General features: G+C 42.9%; 2 protein-coding genes across 8 annotated transcripts in view; both read right to left on the bottom strand.

Annotated features, from left to right (window-relative positions):
* Nucleotides 1-1,740, bottom strand: part of LOC142557092 (membrane cofactor protein-like) — a 76,724-nt gene extending 74,984 nt beyond the window's left edge. For 2 of the 7 annotated variants that reach the window (XM_075668694.1, XM_075668693.1), the window contains exon 1: nt 1,374-1,739. The gene's annotated coding sequence lies outside the window, so the exon portion shown is untranslated. Of the gene's footprint in view, nt 1-772; nt 1,308-1,373 lie in introns of those variants that run through there. The other 5 variants (XM_075668691.1, XM_075668692.1, XM_075668690.1 and 2 more) reach the window with 4 other exon arrangements.
* Nucleotides 1,741-9,119: 7,379 nt separating this feature from the next.
* Nucleotides 9,120-17,250, bottom strand: part of UQCR-C1 (Ubiquinol-cytochrome c reductase core protein 1) — a 27,984-nt gene continuing 19,853 nt past the window's right edge. Inside the window, exons 10-13 of the mRNA XM_075668685.1 lie at nt 15,567-15,683; nt 13,551-13,608; nt 11,516-11,591; nt 9,120-9,273 (exon numbers count right to left, since the gene is read on the bottom strand). Coding sequence (XP_075524800.1) covers nt 9,209-9,273; nt 11,516-11,591; nt 13,551-13,608; nt 15,567-15,683 — 316 coding nt within the window. The 3' untranslated portion in view covers nt 9,120-9,208. The remainder of the gene's footprint in view (nt 9,274-11,515; nt 11,592-13,550; nt 13,609-15,566; nt 15,684-17,250) is intronic.

Genomic DNA, 17,250 nt, shown 5'->3' with positions numbered 1-17,250 from the left:
AAGATAACTGATATGACTAGTGCAAAGGAAGTATTGAATAAGTGAGTAATGAACAAACAAAGCACCTTTCTGGCATCTTTTCACAATCAAAAATCTTTGACGTTCAAAGACCGCCAAAACTTTCTGAAAACAGAATTTATTTTTCTTGAAACTTGGTGCAACATTCGTAAACTTGTAAAATGGCCAAAATTTGTCAATGTTATAGAACATTTGGGGGAATCGGCAAGCATGATCGACTGCAAATATGGGCAGAACAGATGTCCTTGTCCATGTTCGCCCATTCCATTGTCCATTCCCTTAACTCGGACCAACTATCCCAGTTCGTTGTCCCTGCTGCATAAAAGAACAAGCTTGCCCATAAGAAATAAAAGAAAATGAAACCACATGAGAATAATAATTGTCCACTCAAAATTGTCAAATGAATTACTTCAAAGCTACGAACCGTCGCACCTTCTGCGGATATGGCGATTCTTCACGTCCTTCCAAATGTTTCCAGAAAGTTAGGCGGAAATGCGTGAGTAACAGCTTTCAATTTTAAGCACCCGTATAACCTAGAAACCAACGAGACGGCGTGACGCACTTTGTGAAGGGCATGTGGGCGTGTGTCAGCGTACTTTTGCTCCTCAAAACTCCACGCCAAATAATCCTGGGATGCGCCCAGTTTCCACAGCGCCGCCTGACCAGTCGCCGAACCGGCTTGTTTACACCGCACACTAAACACTGGGGGCTTCGTAACGGAAATGCGTTGGTGACTGACACTAACGTAACTTACCAAAGCGGCTGCAGTTTCGGTATGCAAGTGCAGCACTAGAACAGTGTCTTCTACACGTAGTCGACGCTCCCACGGAACAATGCGGTTTAACAGCTCAGTGCTGGCGCACGCACAAGACGTTAAAGCGCGACGCTTGCGTTTCTGCTTCTTCAGCCGTAGATAGAACTGAGTCGTGCTCCGCGACGCGGTCACTAAAGTTTAGGAAGAGAAACCAGCTGGGCTGGTAGCGCGCTCTTGTTTTCGTTGGCCTCCCTCGGCATTAGGAGCAGACGCCCACACAAACTGGATCACTCGACGGAAGCCCGTGATCGACTGGATGCACTTCTCTTTGCCACTGCCAGCACAGGGCGTGGCGACATGTTAACTCAGGCAAGGTGGCAGGCGCGCTGTCAGCGCGCGATAAAGCGGCACGAAAGGACGAGGCAAGAGAGGCGGCTATCGCTGGAGCGTAGGATGTGTCACCACACGCGCACGGAACGGAACGTTCAGGCTCATCCGGGACTTCCTCCGCGCTAACTCGGGTCTCGAGGGTCCACTCGAGGCAAGAAAGTTCTAAATCAGGACAGTGGGCATCGATCGCGGGAAAAGTTTCACTACTTACTCAAAGGTGTCACGCTACCGGTGGACCGTCGTCACGGCACGAAGGCGTCCTCGCATCGTCGCCTCTTGGGGCGGCACGTCGAAAGCGAGTCTAGTGGCGTCGTCGCGTAGCGAAGGGGGACCTTCTACCAACCCGACAGTTCGAACACGGCCTCGCTGTGTTCCCCTCCCGGGAGTCACGCACGATCAGGGTTTCGTTTCCGGGCGCCCCAACACACTCGTCTTGTCCGACACGGAAACATGAGGATCAATTTTGCTGAGCCGTGCGTTTGAGGGCGATTACGTGCCGCCGCCGCCGCCGACCCATCAGTTTGCGCAGACGGCAACCCGAAGGAGACCCGTACCGAAGCAGAGCTTTTAACAACGCACAAGCAAACTCTTCGCCGTTGTTTCGTAGCCGCGCAGACAAATTACTATAGTGGCGCTGCCGTCGCAGCACTCAATTCATGGAGGAAGTTTAGAAGTTCCTTCATGAAATCCCTCCTTTCAAATTTGTCACGTTTCTGCACTCGTTGTTACTTTCGTAACGCTTCTTTGTAGGATTTAACTCTGACGAGGAGCCAGATATGCTAGAAATAACATTATGCACGAATCACGTGTCGGCACTTGTAGGACCGTGGAACAACAACACACAGCGCGGGCCATTTGATTCACGTTCAATGCTTTCGACTGCATACGCACGAGATTTACAATAATTATCACGAAAATAATTGATGGCAGAGCCACATTTTGGCGATACCATGTATCTTAGCTGACGTCCGGCCTACACTACAAAGGATTGCGTCCTTTGACGGCTTATCTTGTCTCACAAAAAATAATCGGGCTTGCTCGCGTTTCCTTTCTTTGAAACTCTGCGCTCGATTGCTACTTTCCTGTGGCGGGTGCAGTGTCACGTTGATAACGCGCATGCCGTTCGTGACCTTGAAGTACCGGACGCGCAGCGTTAAAGCAAGGAAATGCGGGCAAAATAGATGGCGATTACCGTTGTGGTGCAAGATAAGCCCCAAAGGGTACAAACTTTCTTTAATAGTGTAGTCATGAATGGGATCACCCGACTGCAGAAACTTTGCTACTTCCTCCTGGAAAAATGTAAGGCGTGCAGATACGGACACGAGAGAACCAGACAACACAAACGCCATGTTCATGCCTCTTGTGTCCGTGTCTGCACATCTTTTACATTCTTTTACTATCAATCCATACCAACTAGCTCAACTTTCTTTAGTTCTTGCTTCTTCCCTTCCGCACACGTGCAAAAAAGAAATGAAAGAAAAACCTTACAAATGAATAGCACAACAGAGATTTTTGCCGAACACGGAAAATTGAAGTGTCCATCACGAAGCTGCGCTGCCGTATACCTGCATTGAACTTCTACCTCCACAGGTCTGGTCTGGTCCCCTCACCATTATGCTCATTCTGTGGCGAAGCGGAGACAATCGACCATTTCTTGTTGTCTTGCAGGCGTTTTTCTATTATAAGAAAACGACTACTCGAAATCCCGCTTTGCTCTATTGGTCTAACTTTATCAGTGCCTGTGAGCCTATCTTTTGGAGCCTCCATTGTTGAGTTCAGGCACAGAAATGTTTGCTTGGCGATCCAAAATTACCTCATTGAAACTAATAGATTTCCATGTTAGATTGATCGTTCTCCCTCCCAACCATAGCTTTCTTTTATTTCTTATCTATTATTAATTATTATTATTGTTATTATTTTATACCCGGTTTTCATCTGATTATTTCCTTTTTTCTCCAAACACAAAACGTTTACTTTTAAACTCACACACTCAAATTGTTAACTCCCTTGTTATCATTATTATTTTTATGCAATTAATTAAACCACCCGATTCTTGGCCAATCCCCCACTGTGGGTATGTGCCACGGCCACTCAGGACAACAGCAGCAGCAGCCGCGATCGACATTGGACATGCTACAACCGGATTCGGCAGTGTAGACACAGTGGCATGCTTTTACAACCGCATTCCTATTACTAGCTGAGAACATTCGGTTCCAACAAACCACTCGGAGATGACAATAACTTAGGTGACCAAACAAAGGCTGTTATGGAGATTCTATTGATGCAACATCAGTAAACGTATACCTTAAAGTGTTTCAATCAAACCGAAGCACAAAGTGTGACCCTATATGAGCCAAAGTTTGTGATGAATGTATAATCAACCCATTTCGTGAAGGTCTGAACTCTTGGCCTAACGTTCGATAATTAAAACCTTTCAAGTGCCAATTAATCCAGTCAGCTAGAAATTGAGGTTCACTGCATTTTTTGCATCTTCAGTGTAGTAGCTGATACAAAAAATTTCGAATTATTCTGTATGCTTTATCCCATCCTGAAATGTGGACCCCAAGCCTGAACATTAGGAACGCACTTTGTGTGCGGGGGAAAATTGCAACGCCACTTAGAGGAAGGCCCAGACGATTAAGAAAATCTTCCAGTATTATATCATTACAGCCAAGAATTAATGAGCACACTTTGCTGAATGACCACACAAGTGGTGCAAGCCAGCAGTCTAGACACTTGCACACAGCTTAACCCATGTTCTAGCACAAGTCTGAACACAAGCATCTCAAGAGGAAGCTTTAGCTCAAGTGGTCCTATCTAAATACATGTAAAAAGAGAATTCGTTTTTCTCGCCAACGACTGCACCAAATTACGCGAGGTATGTCGCATTTAAAAGAAAAACTTAAAATCTAGTGACTGTTGGTTTTCAATTTTTGATTTAGATCAAATTTTGATTAAAAATTGGCAAAAATAGAAAATTTTCAGGAAACGATACTATCAAGTTTACAACCCTGCAACTTAGCAATCAAAATGATACCACAATTCTGTTAATTGCATATAATAGTACATCTAAAGTTGTTAAAATTGACATGTTACACATGAATCTAAAAAAAATTCAGTAATATTGAAACACAGCTTTTGCAGAACTCTTGTACACAACGTAACAAATTCATGTAAGATATAAATTGACATAAGTATGAATTTGTCGGCTTTGAATAATCTAACAGATGCCATTTACAGAACCGCGATATCTGTTTTTGATCCAAAGCTATTAATTTATAAACTTAGCGAGTCCTTTTTTTTTTTCGAACTTTCAAATTTTTGAATATCCTTTTCACAACATTCAGACCCTAAATCAAAGTTCTGCTTCCAACATTCACTAGAATTTAACTTTCTGAAATGCAACAAATTTCGTTCAAATCGGCCCAGGGGTTATCTCACAAAAGTGTTTTTGCACTTTACATGTATTTGAACAGGCTGCGTCGGAGTTGGGCCTGAGCTAACGCTTCCTCTTAAGGATGCATGCAGCACATCTTAAATGTCGCCATTTCTGTTAGTGTCTCCAAAGCAGAGAGTGATTAAAGTGGCAACTGTACTAGTGCAAAACTATCAATAATATCATCAGTAGATGAGTCACTACTGAGAGTAAAAAAATGTGGAAGCCAATTCAAAGTCTAGTTGAAGTAAAGGACGACCTAATAACAAAGAAGATAGGGATAACGCCTACAGGTATTGAAAGACTTCATAGGCTTGGCCGTAAATCTAATGGGAAATCTAGGCCAGTTAGTATAAGATTTCTTGACTATCGGGAAAAGACATCCATTTTATATGCATCCCACCGATTAAAAGACTCGTTGTTGTCTTTGTCCGAAGACTTTTGAAAGCGCGTTCGTGAGGTGCGTAAACTTTTGTGGGACAGTGCAACGGAAGAAAAATCAAACTGCACTAAAGTAAAGCCGGTCTTCAATAAAATAAGCATAGATGGTGTTCTGTATGCCTGGGATACAGAAAAAGGAGAGCATATCAAATTGACCAAAAGAAAAAATAGGTGACAGAAACAACACGATACTACGTCCTTTATAGTCCTGTACGTTAACTGCAGTAGTGTAATTAACAAGGCAACCGAGCTTGAGGGGCTTCTTCTTTCTAACAATTCCGACATTGCTGTGCCGACTGAAACTTGGTTACACGATGAAATTTTCGACAGCGAATTCGTGCGTGCTGGGTACAATGCACTCCAGAAAGACCGCATTGGTAGAGGTGGTGGCGTTTGTATTATCTACAAAAAATCATTACGAGTTTTCACGATGCCTGATGTGTCAAATGTTGAGCGCATTTTTAGTAAAGCTTATTGTGGTCGAATCAGGTACATCATAGGCATGATGTACAGGCCTCCTTCCTCTTCCCTGTCACTTGTGGATGATTTAAAAGCTTACATGAACACGTATATAAAACCTGGCGATCGGATAATTCTTGCTGGCGATTTCAACCTACCTAATAGTGACTGGTCCACAATGTCCCTCGTAAACCATAACGACAAAACAGGTGATGCTATGTTGGATATAGCATTTGCTTTTATCTCAAGTTGTTGGCGAGTACACTAGGATACACGACAGTTCTAAATCTATACTAGACCTTTTCTTCGTGAGCGGATCTATTATTATTAAATCAAAATGCGAAATTGTCAAGGGAATCTCTGATCACCAGGCCGTACTCCTTACCTTATCTGACACTGCTATCGACAGAAAAAGAAAACACTCTTGTTTTCCTAACTTCTCACATGCAGATGACACTTCGATAACCGATGTCTTATCCTTTCATTTTGATAGTTTTTCAACGTCAACAGCAAATTTAGACGATTTGTGGATTTCCTTCAAGGATCTCGTATTGATGTGTATTGAACGTTTTGCGCCAAGCATTATTAAAAAGGTAAAACGTGAGAATCCCTGGATTTCTCATACTTCAATACAAATGCGCAGAAAATTAAAACGATTAAAAAATAGATAGCAAGCAGTTAACCGTCCTAGGTGTCTGCAAGAAAAAATTTCCATTCTTACTGATCAATATAAAAGTCAGATAGCACTTGATAAAGAAAATTATTTTGGCAACTTGTTGCCTAACTTCATTTCAACATCACCAGAGAAATTCTGGCGCACAATCTCTCTGGTATCCAGAGATTCTCATGCGCTTGAAGTTAACAGAACTCCAACCCATGATGAAAAAGAAATATCATCTGCTTTTAATGAATACTTCAAATCTGTTTTCACTAATGATAATGGCATACTGCCCGCTTTCGAAACATGTTTACCTCCGATGCCTGATCTCATCATCAGCGAGCAAGGTATTATTAAAATGCTTTTGAATCTCGATACCAAGAAGCCCCCAGGCCCGATGGCATACCAAATGCATTCCTAACTAGGCATGCAGAATGGGTAGCCAAGTACTTGTTTATATTATTTTTAAGGTCTCTAAACAAAGGACAGGTTCCGAACGACTAGAGGACGGCCAGAGTTCAACCAGTACATAAAAACGGTGAAAAAGAGTGCATGAATAATTATAGACCAATCTCACTAATATCGACAACTCGCAATATTATGGAGCACATAATACAAACCCACATCTCTGATTTTCTTGAAACACATTATTTTATTATAAATTTTCAGCACGGATTCTGGAAAGGTTATTCTACTTGCACTCAATTAGTCCAAACTGTACACGACTTTGCTAACTCTATTAATAATGGGAACCAAGAACAGATGCCATATTTATGGATTTCACAAAAGCATTTGATAAAGTTTCTCACAACAAGCTGCTTTCCAAAATTAATAGCACAATAAAAAATAACAAGATTACTAACTGGATTTCGACATACTTGAGTAACCATCAACAATATGTCACTTTTCGTGATTATTCATCTGTCTCTTTCTGTTGACTCTGGCGTCCCTCAGGGTTCGGTGCTTGGGCCACTTCTATTCATCATTTATATAAATGACATCGTAAAAGACATTCCAGTTCATATAAAATTATAAGCTGATGATTGTGTACTCTACTCAGAAATTATAACCATAGCAGATCAAACAACGCTGAACGAGGCCTTCCAAAATATTACTGAATGGTGTGATGCCTGGCAGATGCCAATAAATTTTCAAAAAACCGTTTACATGAGAATAACCTGCAAGAAAAATCCCCTCATATTCCAATATTCTTTTGTTAACAATATCCTTTCCGAAGTTGCACAATGCAAATATCTAGAATTATGGATTACTAATGACCTTCACTGGACTAAACACATTCATCAGGTTATAAGCAATGCTAACCGTAAACTTTTTTTTCTTAGGCGAGCGCTAAAACTCTCCACACCCAGAGTCCGGCTCCTAGCTTACAAATCGGTTATCCTTCCAATGTTGGACTATGCGGCGATAATTTGGGATCCATTTACTAAAACAAACATTAATAAAATTGAAAAAGTACAAAAGAAAGCAGTTCGTTTTGTTTACAATAACTATGGATGCACATCAGTAACTGATCTGTTAAATAGGGCTGGTTTGATATCTGTATCCGAAAGAAATCTCATTTCCAGACTTAACTTATATCAATTAATCAAAGGTCATCTTAAGATTAATATTGACGGACTAATACCCTTCTCTTCAGGTTACACTACAAGACGTCAGAATCTCACAATCACCCCTTTTCATCAGCATAACTGCTTTAAATATTCATTTTTTCCAAGAACAGAAACGGAATGGAATCAACTTACTAAAGATCAAGTACTACAGCAATCTCTGACACCATTCATCAGAAGCCTCAGTGTCAATTAACATCTATTTTCTGTTGTATTCATTCCCTGCTGCCCATATAGTTACCAATTATTGTTATCAGCTTTATGCCCATTACATTTTGTATTACTGTATTAATCAATATTTTATATGTTCCTGAATAATTACGATATGCCATAAACCTTACAGTGCTGCTATGTCTATTCTTATGTTACACTGCCATCATTGAACTTTGTTCTCTCAAATGCTGATCCTTTTTGTTTGTTCGCTAATCACTTGCGGCCTTTTTTTTTCTGGCTTCTTTTGTAAATGTTTGACCAGTGCTTGTATCTGTATGCCCACCCTGCGAAAATCCCTTCCTGGGATTGCAGTATCACTAAGTAAATAAATAAATAAATAAATAAATAAGTCTATAAGGAAAATGCCTTGCTAGGAGAGTTGGGGGTGAGAATGGGCTGCGCTAGAGCAACATTTGATCAACATCAACTAGATGTTGAATCACCTTTAAATAAATTATGTACTATTTTAGGATCATGTGATCATGCCACTTAACTGCAACATAAACTAGGAGACGTCTGCCTGCAAAGCCCCCCTCCCCCCCAACCCAAGTCACGCTATGCGGGCAGCAGTGTCAATCGTAGCACTCTCCGTCCACGCAGCGCATTTGTCACCGAGAACTTAGTACCATCAGCACAGTTTGGAAGTGGAAACGCATACTATTGATTGCATTTTAGTGACTTATTGTAATAATATTGATAACACTGTCAATTTTTTTACGCCATCAATAGCATTAAAACTTTAATAGTACTAAGTATAGATAGTCAATTTGCCAATACTTTTCCTTCACTAGGCTTTGATTTTTCGCCCTGCACAGGCCGGCCGTGGGTTTGCAGTCTTTCGTGATTCCACCGGTGGATGACGTGACACATTACTCAGAATGTAAGAAAATACTAAGTGCCTAATGTTACCTTCCCATGACAGTTTTAATTGCAGACTGGAAAAGGAATTGCAGGGACTGGGAAAGGAACGTAGAATGAACAGAGTCTGTGAAACCAATATAAAATGGAGAAAGAAAAAGAAAAAAAGAAGGGGGGCACAATGCCATAACGTGCATGCTTTCTGAAGCGAAGCCGCTCGAAGCAAGAGCAGCATATCAGCAAGACAAACTGGGTCACCAGCGCTTCCGGGGGCCGACGAACATCTTTATTGGCGGTGAAACACCAAATGCTACTATACAAGACTCGGCAAGAGCACTGCAGAGTGGGAGCACCTAGTACCGGATGCGGTACATGTTGCTCCTCAGTTGGCTGTAGTCAGTCAGCGCCTCGACGGGACCTGCAAGTAAACAGAGGTTGCCCGTTGGTTATTACAGGCGTTAACACAACGAGAGAGAAACTGTCAGTCTGCTCATGAGACAAGATTACATACAACAGAACATTGTTACAGTGAAGTCTCATTCGACATGAAAACTCCGTTACATGCGATACTCGTTAGAAGCCTACAACGGGCAAGACCCATTGTAGATGTAATTTGTTATGTTGGCACTAGACTACACTACCATACTTTTGTATATATATTATCTTTACTCCCAAAGCACAGCAAGGACTGTTGCCTGTTAAAAATTTTATGGAGTGCATATCATGCACGCCTGCAGGCAACAGTGCGAAGTACTGAAAAAGTGCAGTGCCCTGTCGCCTACCTGCTAACCACAAACTACTACACGCAATAAGTTCTTGCACGTAAAGTCCCAAAACAATTTGTGAGCTATGAGAGATACAATAGTATGGGTGTGACTGGCTGGAGTTCTTTGACGTGCAGATGGAGCACAACACAGAAAGTTCTTGCCTCCTGCCTCCACTGATATGACACCGTCATGAACCATATCATAAGAAGCCAACATTGACACCAAGGACAACATAGGGGAAATTACTTGTGTTTAATAAGTGAAATAAAGAAACGATGAATTAATGGAAATGAAAGTGGATGAAAAAACAACTTGCCGCAGGGGGGGAACGATCCCTTAACCTTCGCATTTTTCGTGCGGTGCTCTACCAACAGTGCTACTGCGGCGCCGTTCCCCCATCCACTTTCTTGGGTGCCGAAACCGAAACAAAATTGAATGGATTGGCGACGCCGGAACACGATCCCTACGATTCTGCCAGAGCGAAACGCTGTGCTCACTTCGTGCAGCCTGTAACAGGGACTGGCGGGGAGTTTGGGTTGTCATCTATTAAAAAACGTGCAGTTATGGCGCTATGCCACGCACTACGCTATGTGCGCTGTGACACAGATAGGTGAAGATGCTCATCACAATAGGGCTGGCAGCGATAGCTGTTAATGTGGCATGCAATGACCCACGTTGGAGACTTTTCTGTTGCCGAAATAAGAGAGTGAGTGGGCGCCACCGTTTTCATGTGACATGGGCAAGCGACTGCTGCGGGGATACTGCTGCAGCGAGCGGCTACTGTTCCTAGTTACACATGCCTCAAATCTTGTTTACACAGGATCTAGCAGCTGGAAAACGTTTTATATGATCACGGTTTGGCAATGCTCTGAACACTGGTGTGGAGAGATTATTTTCAGTGAACGTATAAACTAGTAAAAAAGTAGCGCAACTATGTTGGGTAATTCTTTTGTGTTCACGATCACGAACGCTGGTGCCGGGAAATCGTACAAAACGGGATAGTATAAACGAGATTCTACTGCGTATATACTATATATTTGTGATATGGTATGGAAGGCCTGTATTACTAAAGCCTGTACTAGTAAAAAAAACTTGCGAATGGTGACAATATCACTTTGCAACTTTCTGGGCAGTACAGGTGTCATGCATGCTGGTATTTTACATTAGAGCTCCCCTTTAATTAAGCTTCAATTCCTTATATTTACCCACTTACCCAAACACAACATGCACTTCTTTCCCAGGAGAATGGGTCTGCAAATCGCCTGTGCGTTACAACCGGAAGCAAAACCGCAAACACGTTTCACAAGTGTTGGCTACTGTCGCAGCCAATGCCACTGTCACCACCAGATGACACCAGATGGCAACAGCGTGCTGCTTTAATTATGAAAGCTCTTTTCGAGAGCGTTTATGCCAGGTTTGCAGTAACAGAGGTATGTCACATGTTTTTAGCATTCCAGAGATACGCACGAGTGACAGAAAAAGACATGCTATGTGGTTAGCTGAGACGGCCACTACATCGTTCACAAGTGTTGCCGAGGCGTTTCGGAAAATGTGGGATGCCAAACGTAGAGGACCACATGGAAAAAGACATGTGATCGACCGACCGCAATGATTAGCTGTCTGGCTGTGACGACGCAGAGTAAGTGTGAATAACTTGAGACATTCTGCGACAGTAACTTTTGCATGTTCCAGACTATTCCGATGGCGAAAATTGGAGGCATGCAACTTCGTCGTTATAAAATAAGGTGTGCATTACTAATTTTACCCTGAACTCATAAAATTCGGCTACACGTCATATTCGAGCAAACTGGTAACAGCTGGATGTTCCTGCCAAAGCTGGAATCAACCTGATGCAGCCCGTTGTGATTACTGTTCGCAACATGATCCACTCACCAACACCGGCAACAGCAGGGCAACGGTCGTAGAGGTACTTTGTGCAGACGTCCCGCACTGTTTGCGCTGAGACGGCCTAGAAGATGGGGAAACGAAATCCAGCGTAAACATCTGGGACATGTCGAACAATGAGGCTGGTATAGTCACGATCAAAAAGTAAGGGACCGTCCCCTCTCCATCTTCAAGTCATGCTGGCACTCTATAGTAATAAGGCTATTACGGTTTACTCAGGAGAATATTATGATTTACTCAGAAACACGGTTATGGTTGCCTCAGCAAAAAAACAGTAACAGCAGCAATACTGATGGATGTGTCGACGCAGTCCAATAGCACAACAGCCTTTTTTTATCGGGGGGTGGTGGATTTGATAGCTTCTACAGACGTCCACACTTGCCTGGAGCTCTTGAGTACCATAGTGCCAAGCAATGTAAGAGTAATGCCAAAGCAGCTAGTAAATTCAGGACATCAAACTGAAGACCGTGCGACTTATGTGCCCCAGTGACTTCCATTGCCTCACTAGTGTAGGTTTTAAAACCAAGCAGAAATAGTAAAAGAATACAACTTTCTTTGCCTCGCGGCATGCAGCTCAAGAGCTCTAAGTGAGAGTGTGGATGTAACTTGGACAATTCAAAATTCCAGTGAAATTCAAACAAATCTCAGAATTGTGGCTGGCACTCCAACAAGCGAATTTGATTTGAGTGTGCCTAATTAAACAAATCTTTTGGCCAATTCAAACTTTTGGCTTCCCAGCTCAAAGGGAGGAAAAAATTGATGATAAGACAGTATTCATAAAATGCGAATATGTAATTAAAATGTGCCAATGCCTCATATAGAAGCTGCTGTGTATACTGATGGGTGCTGCCATGAGATGGCAGCAGTGGCAAAGTTGGCACATATCTGGCATAGTAGACTCAACAGAATGATACAGAACATGTGCCGTCTGTTTGTACAACAATCTGCCATTGTCTTTTTGACATCGTTTAACTTTGGATATTTGAGTTCAAAAAAACCTTTGCGACCCCGAGAGTCTGAATTAACATCATTTGATTGTGCCTCTACCATGTCTCAAAGACTATGTTTATGTACATGTGCGCTTGCCCAGGTGACTAAAAAACCATTAGCCACTGCTATGTTGCAGCAAATTAAGAATGATCTTTTTGTATTTGCATAATGCTTGCACCCTCCACACTGTTCATAGAAATTGTTTTTTTAATTAATATGCAGGAAAAAATTTCCTTGTATAATTATAGAACCCCCCAACATTGTACAAGACATATGAAAGTATAAATACATCTCTCACATATACTGTGAGAAGAGAAATGTGTCAAAGTTAAAGAGGCCATGACATTAAATTTTCGAGCTTGAATTATGCATTGCATGTTGAGCCGTACGAACACAACAAGTACACACGATACAATACATAATTTGCATCTGATATCTTTTACATCGCAGCTGAATCATACAGCAGCCCGGCAACACCGACTGGTGACAAAATGAAGTGCATTGTCTGCAAGGTCAATGTCCATCTGGTTCCAAATTTTTTTTCTCTCTTGCATGCGCATCTCTGCGACAAGCTCAAATTAGTCGCTGTTGCTGTTCTCTGGTTTGGGATGCTTTTGTCGTGCGAGTTACAGACTTGCCGGCACAACACAATGGCTCCACTCTTGCTGTGCCATTTGGTGCCAGAGCGTATGAAACCTGTAGAGTCTGGCACAGTGCATGCATGGTTTCGGAATGTTTCTGAGCAGATGACCCATTGGTGGCCCGACACATCACACAAGCCATGCCAAAATGGTCACTGCCAGTGGGAGAGTCCTAGAGGCAGAGATTTAAAATTGAAATTTCGGTTGAAAATGTGCGCACAGAACCCAGATTTTTTTATCTTTTTTTTTTTTTTTTAGTGAGTGCATGCGTGCAAAACCATATTGGGCCTTCTGTTCTCAGTTACGATGATAAACTGAGAATAGATGGACTGTGCCATGACCCCTTTAAGGCAAACCCCTTTAAGGCTGCTGAAGAGATCTCAGGCACTCACGTCGATTCTCGCCTCCAGCTCAGGCAGGGGAATGCGCCGTCCATAGCAGAGCATTTGCCTGTGACAAATGCACAAGGGATGAGACATGAGACATTCTTGAAAGGTGAGGAAAATGAGGAGAGAGAAAGAAAAATGCGGCAACAAGCTGAAAACATTAGAAAGTACGACCTATGCCTCCATGATGGAGAAAAAAAAAAAAAGCTTTTACACTGTGGAAGTATCATTTTCGTATATATACAAAATACCCGTAAAGACCTTCATGGTTGAGGGTTTTAGATAAGAGGGGGGGGTTACAGGCAATTTATGATAGAATACACCCCAAATGTATTTTTAAAAAATGTTTTCAAGTGGTCAAATGAAACTGGACTATGCCGCATATATTTTTTGTGAGCAGCTACTTGGCCGCAACAATAGTAAAATTTGATGAGGTCCTGCCGCTAGTTTCGTTAAGTGACATGCAAAGCATCCACGCATTGCCTGCAGGATCGGGTGGCGTTACAAACCACACTAAAACCTTTGCGAGGACACATATTGTGCACTGGAATCAGGATTGGCCTACCTGGTCCTCACCTTCTATTACGCAGGCTCTGGGATAGACCTAATTTTAATTACACCGACTACACTTTCTCCAGGATCAACTCAGTTCAGTATTACACTCTCGCCGAAACTGGCCCACCTTGTGAAACACATGACGGCACACCAAACTCCTCCAAGAAGGTCGACAAAGCAAGCTTCACGTAGATTGACAAAAGTACCTTTGATGGCATACATTAAAAACAATGCCAGCTGAAATCTTAATAATAATAATATTTGGGGTTTTTTTGTGCCAAAACCACTTTCTGATTATGAGGCACGCCGTAGTGGAGGACTCCGGAAATTTTGACCACCTGGGGTTCTTTAACGTGCACCTAAATCTAAGCACACGGGTGTTTTCGCATTTCGCCCCCATCGAAATGCGGCCGCCGTGGCCGGGATTCGATCCCGCGACCTCGTGCTCAGCAGCCCAACACCATAGCCACTGAGCAACCACGGCGGGTCGCTGAAATCTTAACAGCTGGAGCTGCAATCTTTACCACGTTTTACCAGAAACTTGTTCGTCCCCTCGGTTACTGGAAAGTTCGTCTTGACTAGTCTTTTCATTTGCCCACACCGATGGAAGATATCGTTGACCTGGAGGACGGCGGATGCAAACAGCCAACTCAACCACGCACTTTTTGGGCATAGAAGGGTGGCACTCGGCTAGTGTGAATATTGGGAAATATATATATATATATAAGATATATTAATTTGATACTAAAGTTGGTCTTGAAATACCAAACCTGGTACCATCTACACTACACTAGAACCTCATTATAGAGAGCTTTAGTTTGCCCACAACTTTCTTAGCATCTGTAGGTTACCAGAGGCGTAAACATAAGCAGCCATGTTGGTGGCACAGAGCTCAACCAGACAAACACTGCTTCAGAAAAACACTTCGTTGCTGGGGTAAATTTTTGGCATAATCATGAACACATGGCCTTTTCAAATTTTTTTTCTATGAGAGTATGCCGTGTCTACAAGGCACTGTGGTTAGACCAAGCGTCACAATATGTCACTACCAGTGCCCGGTACTGCATGTTTTCCCTTTTCATTGCACTCCCTCTGAGTTCCGTTTGTGACAGGTAAGTGGGCGATCTCGTGCTATTTCGGTCAAGCAGTACTACCATTTAGTACGTACTTTTTCCGAGGTCCGGCCAACTACGGTTTAATAAGGTTTCACTGTGTTCGAAATTTTCCAACACTCGTACCCTCCCAGTTTAAACAGCTTTTGGGCTTGCTGCACTACTTCGCGGACAAGTTAGGATAGACACATTTGTGCGGAGCAGGCAATAAACGCTCAGCTAAAACTGTCTGCTGTTGCACGTGACTGTAATGAAATAGCCTATTGTGCCAGCTGCACACAGAGTGATCTCAAAAGAACAGAGAGAATGCTGGCAAGACACAGAAAGAGAAACGGGACGGAGAGCAACAACGCACCGGCCAATGTCTTCGCAGATGGGTGTCGAGCCATCCAGTTGCAGAAGCATGTTGGTCTTCAGCAGGTTCTTGGCCCGTGTGACCTCAGGCTCGGTGGCGCTCAAGCAGATTCGCATCCTGTCGGCGAGAGAGCCAGCGAAACGTCAGGCGCGGCTGTCCCCTTCGGGCGCCCAATGGATTCCGTCCCTCGAAAATTTAGTTTCGGCACATTCCTTGCATCTTCTTAATCATGGAAAATGTACACGTGCAGAATGTATTAGGAATGTTTTCAATTTCTTGGCGATTTTTGTAAAGGTTACAGAATGTGAACTCCGCACGAGGACTCTCCTACAGAAATGTCATATATGAGAACATGAACCGCTTCACGTCTAGAATACATGGAAAGCCACTTGTAGTATACGTGCTGGATGTAAAACATCGTGAAAGAATGAAAGAAGTGAGCCTGCCATATGACGACATACTGACACCAAGAGCAAACATCCAGCTGTCTGCCTTCAAACTCGCTTTACTAAAACACTCTATAAAAATTTTACTGAAACTTGCTGCACAGGTCTAATAAGAAGTGTTTCAAGATGCACACGAGACTTTTTCAACAGTATCAACATTTTCATCATTGCTTTTGACATACTATCTTGGTATCCACAATTATACACGAAGTGCCGGAAGGGGCTATACTCTGCTTCATACATAGTACATGCAGTTAACATCACAAGGGCTAGAGAGACCTCTCACTGCTTGCATTCGAAAAAAGAACGAAAGAAAAAGAAAAAAATGCACACTACATATGAAAGATATAGGTATAGTATATCATGTAAATTATGAAAAAGAGTATTTGTCATCCACCCAACAATAGCTGAAGCTGCAACCGAAACCTATGTGGGTTTCTCAGAAAGAAAGCTTCCCAGTTGAAGAGATACTTGTCCGGATACGGGGATTGCACTCAGGGCCAACACCTTTCTGAGGCATTGGTCCCAAGCTCCGACACACTCCTAGACATTCTGGTGCATGTCAAGTGCTTTGTCAGGTAGTTGCAGCTGCTTGGTCTATACTCTGTTTCAGTAGTTCTGTGCAGCACTGTGGAAGCTACTGGCCTCTTCGACCACTCAGGAAGGCGAACAGATCTTAAAGGTGCCCTGCCATGCGCTGTCATCAGCTAGCGGCGAGTGCTGCAGCACAGGCAGTGGCAGCATCTACAAAGACTGCAACTGCGTGATCAGCTGCCGTAATAGCAGCGGCAGAAAATTTGTTCCAGATTCACTCCGATGCCAAAAAGGCAGATGTCTTCAAGATATATTGAGATACAGAGAAGAAGGAAGGTCGCAGAGACCGGAGTGTTAAGAAGGAGCACTCGGCCAGCGTGTCACGTGGAACAGTGGCACCATCTCCTGATCGCTCTTGCAACATTCACTTGTACACAGTGTGCTTGCTGACATTAGTATTTTCTTAATTAGAATTTGTGCACGTTTACTGCACTCCTTCCGCAATGATCCAAGCATGTTCAACTCCAACTTATCTGTTCCTTTCACGCAAAAGAGCAGCTTGTAATGATACCACACAAAAAAAAGCCTGTGGATGCCATTCTGCCGAGGAACGTAGCAGTACCCAGGAGGAGAGAGTCCTCCGCGGTGTTGGGGCTGTGCGGCCTACACGTATGAATTTAGCCACTGTCAAAGCAATCAATTGT

This window comes from Dermacentor variabilis, chromosome 9 (genome assembly GCF_050947875.1).
Source record: "Dermacentor variabilis isolate Ectoservices chromosome 9, ASM5094787v1, whole genome shotgun sequence".
Classification (NCBI taxonomy): domain Eukaryota; kingdom Metazoa; phylum Arthropoda; class Arachnida; order Ixodida; family Ixodidae; genus Dermacentor; species Dermacentor variabilis.
Note: the sequence above shows the minus strand (reverse complement) of the source record. Positions and strands in the feature narration are given on the sequence as shown.